General features: G+C 37.4%; 1 protein-coding gene across 4 annotated transcripts in view; it reads right to left on the reverse strand.

The window, feature by feature from the left end:
• Window positions 1-3,209: 3,209 nt before the first annotated feature.
• Window positions 3,210-13,743, reverse strand: part of RNF38 (ring finger protein 38) — a 52,651-nt gene continuing 42,117 nt past the window's right edge. For all 4 annotated transcript variants that reach the window (XM_080819790.1, XM_080819788.1, XM_080819789.1 and 1 more), the window contains 4 exons: window positions 12,760-12,844; window positions 11,082-11,203; window positions 8,433-8,532; window positions 3,210-6,665 (listed from right to left, as the gene is read on the reverse strand). In XM_080819790.1, the coding sequence (XP_080675916.1) occupies window positions 6,603-6,665; window positions 8,433-8,532; window positions 11,082-11,203; window positions 12,760-12,844 (370 nt within the window). In that variant the 3' untranslated portion in view covers window positions 3,210-6,602. The remainder of the gene's footprint in view (window positions 6,666-8,432; window positions 8,533-11,081; window positions 11,204-12,759; window positions 12,845-13,743) is intronic.

The raw sequence follows: 13,743 nt of genomic DNA on the forward strand, positions 1-13,743 counted from the left end.
CACTACCCTGAGATCAAGACTCACATGCTCTACCCACTGAGCCAAGCAGGTATCCCATCACTTTTTCCTTTCTGACCTGTCTCCCAAATTAAAATCTAGTAGTTTGGATTAGAAAGATCGTTAATAAATTTCTTTTTAGAAATTCTGGTATTAAGAGTAAATGCAATCTATTTTCCTCCTTACTAATATCAAAACAAGGGCAGTCTATGCCTGAATCGCCAGATAGCGTTACATTTTTTTCTTGGGAACAGTGGCCTTATTTTGGTACAATGGTCAAGGTTATTTTCCTCTGATTTAGCTTAAGCCCAGTATTAACATGTCCAAAAGCAGAAGGGGAGAAAAAGAACCAAGTAGAACACATGGATACCATATGCCTGCTCCATCAACACAAACATCAGTCTTTACTAGGGTAAATTTATATAGTCAGAAGCTTTATCTCACCTTGTTTGTGGAACCCTTATTAGAAGTGGTAACTACCAATAAGGTTGGATAATATAAAAATTTTTCTTATCCAAACATGAAAGGACTGAGAGAGAGGCCATCATACTGCAAATCTCTTAAGCTTACTAAAAGGATGGACTGTGGGGAAGGGACTCCAACACTTAATAGGTTAAAAAAAAGCAGCTTGTGAACATGTTTACTGGACACATTGATGGGTACTGGCAGATGCTGGGTATTGGCTACAGGTCTTATTAAAACTCGCCACTACTGTTTCCATGTGTAGAGCAAGAATCAGATGTTTAAAGGGTAAGTGGTTTCCTTTTTACTTAACAATTCACTTCCCTTCATCTATAATGGGAAAACATCCATACTGATTCTACAGCACATTTTTGGACTTCAGACCATAAGGTGACCTTCAATTTTCCTGGATGTCACTATGTTTATTTTTCTTTCTTCAGTTTTTCTTATTCCTGTATTTCCCACTTGTCATTTTGGGAGGCAGAGAGGGCCACAGGAAAAACGTTCAGAGCACATGCACTGTACGGCAACGTCAGTAGGAATATACCCCATCATCTCAATGTGGGTTGGAAGTTTCCTACTCCCAATCATTCAGAATGCCCAATTCTCTGATCGGCAAATAATCTTTCAAAATGCCATGAATCCTGAAAGTGCTAAGCAAATGTCCGATTAGGGAATGTACTGAGAAGAAACTATTCGTGAATGTTACCAAGGCCCGCTATACATGATGTTCACAACAACTAAGTCTGCTTCTTAAAAACTTACTATTTAAGTACTGAATATAGCAAAAGTTACATTCAACTATACAGACTAAAACACTGCTAACCACACTATAGTTTATAAAGGTATGCAGTGGTAGAATGTTAAGTCTTGAAGGTATCAGGAGTAATGTTTCATTCTTTGGAAACCAGATAACCTGGCATTATCCCAGTCTAGATTTGTCCTGTTCAACGTAAAGGCCACCATCCACGGGTAACTACTTGAGCATTTGAGATGTGGATAGTCCAAACAGAGATGTGCTATAAATCTGCACACTGGATTTCAAAGACTTGGTATGAGAAAACGTAAAACATCTCATTAATTTTTATACTAATCACATACTGAAATACTTCGGGTAGGTTTGGTAGAATATATTAAAAATATTTCAACTGTTTCCTTTTACATTTTAATGTGGTTACTAAAAAAATCTTTAATTACAACTATGGCTCATTATATTTCTGACAGCAGTCTGTAGTAGTTCAGTAATCTGTAACATACAACAGACCTGAAACACTTAGAGCAATGATCACAAACATTCACAAGAATTTCTTTCCTTCGGTACAAATCAGGTTTTGTGATCTATTAAGAAATAATGGTAGCCAGTGAGCTTTAACTGACACAACTGATAAATCCAAGGTTCAGTAGGTGACTTAAGAATTTAAGAAGAAAAAGATTTGTCAAAGGGGGGAATAAATGGGCAAACATGAAGTCCTGGTAGGAGTCCACACTGCGTATCTTATTTAAGGGTCTCTGCTGCTCACAGGAAATGATTCCAGAGGCTTTCTAGGACACCTCTTTTCCACCTAGTGACTCAGAACCGAGGGCTGCCATTACCACGGCAGAGGGAAAGAGAACTGGCTTTTAAGTGCTGCCACAGGGCCTATGCTTCCTTAGAGGCCTTTCAAAGGTCTTTGGATTAGTGTAAAAATTACTGAGATATTTTGTTTCTTCAAACCAGGTCTTTGAAACCCAATGTATAAATGTACAGTACATCTCAATTTGGACTGTCCACATTTCAAATGCTCACATAGCTGTGCAGGCCTCCACCTTACTGCAGGTAGGGAGGCATGAGCGCCTGCATGGGTGTTGTACACTGAGGGTAGCAAAGGCCTCTGCCATAAGACAGCACAAGCTTTGGGTTTCTGGAAGCATTCGAAGCCCAAAACAAGCATTCTTTCCAGTATGCTGGGAAAATGAGAGAAACAACCAGGACTTGGTCACGTCACTGGATGCTCCTAATAGTTACGGTCTGGAGCATCAGAGGGCAGCCTCTTCACTCAGGCCCTCCACTTTTGTTGTTTTGTTTCTAACTTTCCTTCTCAAGTAACATAGTTGGCATAGATATATTAAGTACATGAGTTTTATTCCTTTTTGGTCAAAGGAAAGGGATTACACACACATGTATGGAAATTAACAGAGGCTCTTCTTCCTCATTATGTTGACAGTAAGTTGGATCTAAGCTGTAGCTAATGGTGACCAATTTGCCCAGTTATCTATTGTTATCTTATTTCCTGCATCTTATGGGTAACACATATAGAAAGAAATCCTGTTACCTACTATGTGGCCCTACTGTTCAATAAGCCTATGCCACATGTGTGGCTATATTCAGCTATGTTGGCTTTTCTTTTTTTTTTAAGATTTTATTTATTTGACAGACAGAGATCACAAGTAGGCAGAGAGGCAGGTAGAGAGAGAGGAGGAAGCAGGCTCCCTGCTGAGCAGAGAGCCCGATGTGGGGCTCAATCCCAGTACCCTGGAAGGCAGAGGCTTTAACCCACTGAGCCACCCAGGCGCCCCTATCTTGGCTTTTTAAAGAACAGAATTCTGTTCTGTATATTATAATGCTAATTGTTTTTGTGTTTCTTGAATATAGGTGCAAATAGCTCAACAGGTCCATCTTCCTGCAGGAATTCCCCTACAACCCTCCCTTTAAGCACATACAACCCTACCCCTTCCCTGATACAGTAACACGAAACACAACAAAATGTTTTAAGTGTACATCATACATTTATTACCAACAACCCTCTCAACTCCAAAATTGGGCACAGGGATTAAAAATAAAAATTCATTGCACTACTTAGTAAAGCATTACTAGTAACTTTCATAAAAAATGTACAAACTTTGTTAAAAATTTATCAAGCCTTCAAATGATTTGGTTACAGATATTTATAATACGTACATTTAAAACTATATGTTAACTGATACAATGGAATATGACTTGAGGAAATGACTCAGCAAATGATTCCAAAAAACACCCCTGTAAGCTTTCATAATCTGAAACAAACAGCAAAATGAGGTAACCAAATGTACCACAGGGGGGAAACTAGCTTTCTAATGAAGGCCTAAAGATATCTGTGAAAAATATTCTCTTTGAGTTGGTAGATCTCATTCAAAATACTATAAGAGGCCCAATTTAAGAATCTTAATAAATCCCATTTCAGAGAGTGTATAAAATCTAAATATGCTTTCACATTTTCCAGATTTTGCTCAAAAAAATTCAGGACAGAAAAACCTAATGAGATCTTGATACCTGGAGGCCTTGACTTGTTTTTTGTTTTGTTCTATGGGGGTGGGGGTGGGGGGGCTAAAAGAATTCAAAGATGATAATTCATGCAAAACAACACAAAATGAAAACCCCACAGCAGAGTTAAGATGGTAAAGCCAATACTGTTTTAGGAGAAAAGAGGAAGAAGGCAACCAACCAACATCTGCCTGCTATCTGGTGCATCGCTCAAGGTGACAACAACTAGGCGCGGAGCAACTATTCTTTCTTTTGTTAGCCATGAAGCTGCTCACTGTGGCTAGTCTGAGCTGGTTCAGAACACACGCATATATGCTCCTAATACGCTCTAACCACTTAATAAGCAAATCTGTACACATCTCCAAGGGCCCCATGCAAAGAAAGACATTCCCAAAGAGAGATCGGTCACAAAAGTGCAACATTACTTCAGGATTTTACCAAAATAGACCCTGCTGCCTCCTAAATTGCCAACTGCCTCTCAAAAATTTGCTGGAAAAGGGATATTATGACAAGAATTCATCGTCAAAGGGAGGGACAAAAGAGCTACTTTTCCTAGTCATTAGTACAATGTGCCTTGTTAATTAGGTATCTATATAAATTAGAAAAAGTGCTTTACTTGCATGCTTCAATAAAATGAATACTGAGTGTAGTAGTGTTATGTTAGATCTGTACAGATATAAATTTTTTGCAGCTATATAAAAGAGTCTATGTATAAGATGGGCTTTTGCCATTTTAAACATGATTTTTCATACTTAAAAAAAATAAAGATCAAACTATACGTGATTTGTAATGTAGCTGATTATTACGCCAATAGTTTTGGTCTTCAACACACTTTTTATTCATCAGGAACAGGTGGGGAATATCCTGATGATTGAAATGTAACATGTGCACTTTAGCACTGTTGAGATGTATTTCTGATGCACTGACAAATACCGGGGCAAACAGAAGTGTGCAAAATCCTATTTGTCTGACTAGATAGAGGCAACAGTATCTTGAAAAGGGCAAAATTGTGCTTCTGTGAGAACTGACTTTACTGAACTCTAAGCTGGGATGAGCTTATAGAGACTTCAAGGAAGGCAAGTAGCATGGCAGTAACAAGTAGTTAACACTGTCTGAGTAGAAAACGGACACAGAGCCAACTGAAAGCTGAGTGAGGCTGGCAGCAAGTCATCACAGTTCTGAATGGGATTAGGCAGCTCGCACTACTGCAAACAAAGCAATGACCTCAACTGCAGGAAGAGGCAGACAAGGCTGAAGACAATGAAAGAACGAGGGAGGAACCAAAACACTGCTGGAAAAATGACTTTAAACAATCTAGATGATGCTCAATGGACTTATAAAAAAAAACCCCACACAGCTATGTATTATTTCAGATCAACTAAATGAAGGTCAATTCCTGTTTTACAGCATTATTTTTTATACAAAAATCAAATCTTCATTTATACTGCAAGTATTCTGGACCTGTTATATTAAATTTTTCTCATTCAAACAAAATTTTTAAAAAGCAATAAAACATCAAAGCACATCAGGTCTAAGAATTCAAGCTGTCACAGCACTTGATCCATCCTGGAAATGAGGGTTTCCATGAGAAGCACATTTACTGAGGGAAGAACTAGACAACTTTCAGAATTGGAGGTTGGCAGGTGAATCAGTACAAACAGAAACAGAATTTCTTAAAAGAATTTAGTTGCCTATGAGTGCTTAACAAAGAACGAATCAAAAGTCAAGCTGAATTAGCTAATAGATTTTGTTCTGGTGGAAGTAAAGGAGGTGAGACTTCATGGGACCAGCAATATTCTCAGAAATATATTACTCAAAAATCTTCAGAATAGAATACAAACCTAAACATTAAAAAAAAAAATCACAGGTAATTCCTGTAAGAAACTTACTGGAAATGTAAAGGGAAAAAAACAAGAAAGTATCAACATTCAAATCACTGATTGAAATGCTAATATTGCTAACTGATGATGTATGATATTGCACCTTCTTTTTGGAAACAGTAAGTTGGAGATTAAAAAAAAAATTTTTTTTTTTTTCACAACAGAATCAAAAAATCAGGTTCATGGAGTGAGAAATCTGTTACACTTTTTTTCTCAAGTGACCCACTTGGGACCACCAACAAAGAGAAGGTGACAGCTGCCTGAAGCAAAGGAAGAAGGCTTTTCTCAATCCATTCACTGGGAGGGAAGGGATGGAGTATTCAATGCTTATCATTGATGCACCCTTAGCAATCAGTGTGCAACAGCAAACACAAGGGAAAAAACCAGTGTACAGTACTAGTGCTGTTTAAATAACACACCAGATTATACATTGCAGCATAATTAAAACTACACACACATTCTTGGTACATGCTGGTATATAGGATCTCATACACACGTTAGCTACCATGCCCTCACACAAGTAGTTGCGCACACTCTCTCACACACAGATACATTTATCACCAACAGTCATACGCTGCATTCATTTCCACTCACAGTTTCTGAAGGCTCTATATAAGGTAGATTGCTATATCATCTGGAGCTACCACTTTTTATAAAAGCACATGCTAAAAGATCACGTCCACTGTAATCTTGCAGCAACACTCGGAATGATCACACAAAAACCAGGGAATGTTAGTGCACACACAAAATTAAGCTAAAGAAAAAGTCTTTGGAGTTCCAATCACACGGTTAGTATAACAATCCCATAATTGTGAAGACTAATTGTAAGCTTTTATAGTTGATTAAGTCACACAGTGCAAAGAAAGGTCCATTGACCCTTTTGGTAAAGGGAGGGCTGGAAGCCACACAGATTAAGTTCAATGGATAGTCCGTATATACATGTGATGAGGAACACCCAAACTAAATTTGTGCTCTTAGGTTGGTCATTCTGAATCCCGATGCACTTCTGAAGCATCAGCTCGGCAGATTGGGCAAGTACGATTTGCCTAAAACAAAAAAGAGAAAATATGTCTGAACTGTGATTTTATTTTACAATGTAACATGTTAAACACAATGAGCTATTTTTATTTCCCACATAGTTTTTACATTCTTTATTCCTTTAAAAAGATACAAAGCAATCATTTCATCTCTTTTAAAAAAAAATACACTACAGGGGCACCTGGGTGGCTCAGTGGGTTAAACCTCTGCCTTTAGCTCAGGTCATGATCTCAGGGTCCTGGGATCGAGCCCCACATCAGGCTCTCTGCTCAGCAGGGAGCCTGCCTACCCCTCTCTCTCTGCCTGCCTCTCTGCCTACTTGCGATCTCTGTCAAATAAATAAATAAAATCTTAAAAAAAAATACACTACAAACTCAAAAGACTTAGCAGCCGATGAATAACTGTTTTTAATTATGTCTGTTTCAACATATAAACAAGATTACCTATCACCAGTTCAGACAGACCTAGTAACTAGCTTAAAATGCCCTCTCAACAAATGGCACCACTGTTCTTTGAGTTGCCAAAGCCACTAAACTAAGTATCACCTGCTCTCTTTCGAAAACACATTATTCGTCCATTAATCCCATCTGTACATTCTAATAGCTCTCGAATCAGTTCTCTTCTTTTCATCCAATTGCCAGTATTCCTTCTCTGTCTAGCTCAGAACATCACCATTCCTTCTCAAAGTCTCTCAGAAATATCTCTCCTTTTCCATTCTCCAAATGGTGGTCATTTTCCTCTAATACAATCTCAGTCATAGCCTTCCACATCATTTCCAGGATCAAGTTATTAAGCCAGTCACTGGCCCTATCTTTGAACATCTCTTCTCTTGCCATTCTTGAAATCAGCCATATACAATCTGCTGTTTTCCTATCAGTCTCTGTTCTACACCGCAGGGCCATGCACATATAATACTTTTTTTTAAAAGTTAAGACTCTTTGCCTTCTGGATTCCCCTTGAGCTAAACAGGGCACCCTTACTCTGTGCTCATACAGAGGACTAATTCTGTTTTAACTCATCTGTCTTCCTCACCAAACTGTGACCTTATCTAACCCGCTGGTCTTATCTCCTAATCAGAATACTCTTAAAAAAATAATAAAGACCCATATAAAATTATTTTACTGCATCGTATTTTTATTCTACCAGTATAAAACACGGAATTTGTGTCCTTTGGGTTTCTCATACCTACCGAACAGAAAAATGATCAGGATTAAATATAAGCACTAGTGGGGGCACCTGGGTGATTTAGTGGGTTGAGCCTCTGCCTTTGGCTCAGGTCATGATCTCAGAGTCCTGGGATCGAGCCCCGCATCGGGCGCTCTGCCTAGCAGGGAGCCTGTTTTCCCCCACCCCCACCTGCCTCTCTGCCTACTTGTGATCTCTGTCAAATAAATTAATAAAATCTTAAAAATAAATAAAGAAATATATAAATAAAATGAAATAAAAGCACTAGTGGTTCATTTCCCATGTAAATTTCTAACAAAGGAAGTCCCTTCTAAACTCTTAGAGGAAACTGGCCCAACAAGTTCAGAACTCATCCCTATGTATACCACTAGAAAGGATATACTGATGATTAAAGACAACCTATTTTTAAGGTTTGCACAATTACTCCCACATTGATGACTCTAGTTAATTTTTACTGGCCTTTTCTATTTGCAGACATCACTGAAAATTTTGTCTCCTTATCCATCCTCCACCAGAACAAGGGACTTACTTTACATAAAATTGTGGTCAACAATTCAATGTTATTCTCTTCACAGATGCCATCACTTTACCTTAAGCCATTTGTCGACACACTTGGCATGGAACTCGTGGTTACAGGGTAAAACTCTAAGTAGCTGCCTTGACTCAAAATCACACATGCATACTACACACCTAAAAAAAAAGCAAAAAAGATCATTTAACCATAAATCCAAGTGGTTTTCTATTTTGTTATGACTAATGAAACCTAGAAAAACCATTTATCATCTCACTTTTCAAACGGTCATTTAAATTTCAAGACAAAATAATTTATCAATATCCTGAAAAAATCATGATATTAAGACATTTAGAATGTTTCACTTTATGGAGAGATCATCAAGAAAACTGGTTAAACATCCAAGCTAGTCTTAATACTGAAGACACTAATAATATTCAACAAATGGTTTTGAAACAATCAGACATCCATATACAAAAGAATGAAGTTGGACCCCTACCTCACATGATACACAAAAATGAACTGAAAAGTAGAACAAAGGCCTAAATTAAGAGCTGAAAACTATTAAACTGCTAGAAGAAAACATAGGGGTAAATCTTCATGACCTTGGAATAAGCAATGGTTTAGCAGAAACAACACCAAAGCACAAGAAACAAAAAAAAGCAGATAAATCGAACATTAAAAAAAATTGTGCTTCAAAAGACACCATCAAGAAAGTGCAAAGACAACTTACAAAACGGGAGGTATTTTTGAAAATCATATCTTATAAGGGAACAACTCGTATGTATAACATATAAATAACCTCTACAACTCAATAATAAAAATACAATTTAAAAATGGACAAAGGATGTTAATAGATATTTCTCCAAAGAAAATACACAGATGAGGGACGCCTGGGTGGCTCAGTGGGTTAAGCCGCTGCCTTCGGCTCGGGTCATATGTTCCCAGAGTTCTGGGATCGAGTCCCGCGTCGGGCTCCTTGCTCAGCGGGGAGTCTGCTTCTCTCTCCGCCTCTGCCTGCCTCTCTGCCTGCTTGTGTGCTCTCTCTTTCTGACAAATAAATAAATAAAATCTTTAAAAAAAAAAAAAAAGAAAATACACAGGTGGCCAATAAGCATAGTAAAATAGTCCAACATCGTTAGCCATCTGGGAAATGGAGATAAACTTAGTAAGATACCACCTCACTCCCACTAGGACAGCTAGAATCAAAACAGAATAATAACAAGCACTGGAGATATGGAGAAACATTACATATTGCCAGTGGAAATGTAAAATGGCGTATCCACTTTGGAAAAAATTGGAAGTTCTCAAAAGGTTAAACAAAGACATCTGTCTCGCTCAGTCAGAAGAGCATGTGACTCTTGATCTCAGGGTCGTAAGTTTGAGTCCCATGTTGGGTGTAGACACTATTTAAATAAATGAATAAATAAAAACTTAAAAAAAAAAAAGGTTAAACAAAGCTACCATATGATCTATTAGATACCCAAGAGGAATGAAAACATATCCACAGAAAAATTCTGTACACAAATGTTCACAGCAGTATTATTAATACTAGTCAAAACATGAAAACAACCCAAATGTCCCACCAACAGAGGAAGAGGATAAGCAGTATTTGGTGTTATCCTTACGACAGAATATTTGGTCATACAAAAGGAATGAAGTACTGATACAAGCAACATGATGGACCTTGAACACATTATGCTAAGTTAAAGAAGCCATACATAAAAGAGCATATACTGTATGATCTCATTAATGTGAAATGTCCAGGACAGGCAGAGCTGCAGAGATAAAAAAGTAAATTAGTGGGAAGCTATGCTGGAATAGACAGGGTTGGGGAAAAATGGAAAGTGGCTGCTAGTAGAAGGGGTTTCTTTTTGGGGTGAAGAAATGGTGTACATTTGAATTTGAAGACTGCAAATTTGAAGGTCACAAAACTCTATGAATATATTAAAAACCACTGATTGCATACTTTGCATGTGAATTGTATCTCTGTAAAGTTGTCCTTAAAGATACTATAATAAGGAGAATATTTATGTAAAAACCTCAACCTTTACATGTACAAGCTCTTCAGCCTCATATAAAATATTTTGAAGTCAGAAATAAAAACCATAAAATTTCTAGGCAACCTAAAAATCCAGAACAGGGCAGTCAAACAGAACTATTAATACTATTAGATACTATTAATACTATTATATTTTTATATATATAATTATACATAATGCTTTTTTATATATATAATTATATATAATTAATACTATTAATACTAATACTCTGTACTATTAGAGACAGAAATGTTCTACATCTTCTAACAACAGACTCATTAGTGAGTACAATAAAGAAACTTAGCTTTTTGGGGCGCCTGGGTGGCTCAGTGGGTTAAGCCTCTGCCTTCGGCCCAGGTCATGATCTCGGGGTCCTGGGATCGAGCCCCGCATCGGCTCTCTGCTCAGCGGGGAGCCTGCTTCCCCCTCTCTCTCTGCCTCCCTCTCTGCCTACTTGTCATCTCTCTCTCTCAAATAAATTAAAAAAAAAAAAGAAAGAAAGAAACTTAACTTTTTATTTAATTTAAACAGCCTCACATGACTAGTGGCTACCTTACCGAGCAGGACAGGCCTGGAGTATGCAATAGAGACTATTTATCTTTATCAAGTTATCTTTGACTCTCAAGCTTTTATTTTATAAAGGTAGAAAAGGGAATTTCCGAGCGATGTCGGAAAAATGTACTTACAAAGTCTGTTCTGACTGGTGATTGTTAGGATTGAACCGGTAAGAAGGAAGCTGTTCAATATCTGCTTTAGTCAGTCCTCGAGGCTTAGCCTCTCCCAGTCGCTCTGCCAGGTTTAACAGGGCCTAGAAAGGGAAAAAGGAGCCAATTTTCATCTCTCTTTGAGCCACCCAGGCATCCCAAAATATTATTCTTATGTTAGGATGGTATCACTGTTTTTTCCACTGATGGGTACATGATCTATTCAGCAAGAAGCTGTCCTCTTCAGCAACATGACTTATGACTTAATTTTGTATACAATACCTAAAGGATAACCAACTCCTTTGCACGAAACCAACATCATCAGTGTAGAAACAAAACCAGGAAATTATTACACAGCCCCTTTCTCTCTCTATAAATCTGGAACTGGAGTCCAAAGGACAGTGCCATGTGATTATATAAGGTAGAAGGAAATGACATAATAGCATTTTGAAAACTACAGAAGAATATAGTATTTGGCCTGATCTCTTCCACATGTTTTTTAAAAAAACAAACAAAAAAAAACACCAAAGGTGCTTTAAGATTGTGTGTGTTGTCTCTTCCCTGTCCTTAGGTTCTATTCACATTGTATAGAGACCGAGTAAGGTTGGGGTGAGAAAGGTTAACTAGTATTTAAAAAAAAAAAAGTCACAGTGTCACTTACAATCAACAGTACAAAGTTGCCTTCCAACCCCTAAACTGCACCTCCCATTCGTAACCTCAAGTAATATATTATTTTATATATTATATATAAAATTATATAAGTATATAAAATATAAGCTACTTGACCTGCTATCTTCTTTTATTCTGCTTCTTCATGAACTACTGCGATTTTTTTTGCAGAGCATCTTCTTTTGCAAGCCCCCCGTGCACACCCAACACTACCACAAACCATTTGGCGATCAATTCCTGCTGATTCTGGCGTTAAGTCTCTCAAATTAAACCACATTTAAAAATTTTAAGAATAAAGAAAAAAGTCTCTCAAGATCTACTCTTTTATATTTGCAGTTCCCATAGTTGAGAATTGCATGGTTCTATAATTTGCCCAACCTATTTAGTAAGTTTTCCTCCCACTAATGTCTAACCATTCCCATCTATTACTTTATGCTACTAGCAGTTTTGACTCTTAAAGGTAGAATCTGATACCATCAGAACCAAACATTTAGCAGCTCCTTCCTCCCAATTGTGAAAATTATGTCTTTAGCAGGGCACACATACTCAACAGCCAGCTGAGATTCTCAATCAAATTTCTATTTTCTCCTTTTCACTTAAGCCACCAACTGTATGTCATGCCTCAAGAATATCCAGCACTTCCCTACCTCAATCTCATGCATGAAGCTGCTTTTTTTCCATCCTTTAGGAACCAGCTCAAACACTTGTGCTTCCAAAAAATCTTTTCACACCAAATCACAATTCACTGTTTTCCCACTTACATTCTCTCAAAGGCATTTTATGTAACTCTAATATAGCACCAAGCCTATCTTATTATCATAGCTGTGTGGTACATGTAGAAATATCCCAAGGATGCTGACCACTTTTTTGATATATTCATGTTGTGAAACATACAAAGGATTTACCAAATGCATGTTTAATTAGGTGAATGAGTAGAATACTTCTTATGCATGTAACTCTACCCAAACAAACTCACAGTTTACCTACTAACCTCGTAATTTTCTACTTCTCCATCTTCCACGTCCAATTCAAAGCTGAAAGTTGGGCCCACTGCAGGTGGCACTGGAAGCATTGATCTGCAGCGAAAACAACCAACACTAGCATTGACACATTGGTACATTACTTCAATGAACAGGATGGGAAGAACAAGGTTAATGCCAAAAGAATAAAGAATGGTCAGTGTTAATCAGTGGCAACCCTTTAAAGAAAAGGACTTTACCTAGCAATAAAACTGACATTAAAAAAACACAACTCACAATAGCATAAAAAAACATGAAATATTAGGGATTATAATTTAACAAAACATGTGCAAGACCTATATAATCAAAAACTAAAAATACTACCACCAGGAAGATTTTTTTAAATTAACAAATAGAGAAATATACTGTTAAGCAGACTAGAAGATATCAATTCTCTTCCAAAACTGATCTATGAATTTAATGCAACCCCTACCAAAATCCCAGCCAACTATATTTTAGTAGAAACCGATTTGCTGATTTTAAACTTTACATGGATCACATAAGACTTTAAATAATTTTAAGAGCCAAGTTCTGATACTATCTGATTTTTAAGACTTCTAATACAGCCACAATTATCAAAATAGTGTGGTATAGGAGCATTGCCCTCTGTATAAAAACATTTCCTAGTCTTCTTAGAAGGTACAGACTTGAGACTGAATTCTGGCCAGTGGAAACTAGGCAGGAAGGCAGAGAGATCCATTTTCATTTTTGCTAGTTGGAGTGTAGATATAATGGCTAGAACCATTCCTTAATTATTGGGCTAACAATCCCTGAACAGCCCACTTCTGAACTTCACTACGTAAGAGACAAATTAAAAACTATCATGTGTAACACTTGGGCATCTGTTACAAACTTAATCCTAACAGTATTTCTAAGGCACAGAAATAACTTCTCTGACCTCTTTCCTTGGGAAAGCAGCAACATCAAAAGATATGCGGGGCCCCTGGGTGGCTCAG

This window comes from Martes martes (assembly GCF_963455335.1).
Source record: "Martes martes genome assembly, chromosome: 12".
In the NCBI taxonomy this organism is placed as follows: Eukaryota; Metazoa; Chordata; class Mammalia; order Carnivora; family Mustelidae; genus Martes; species Martes martes.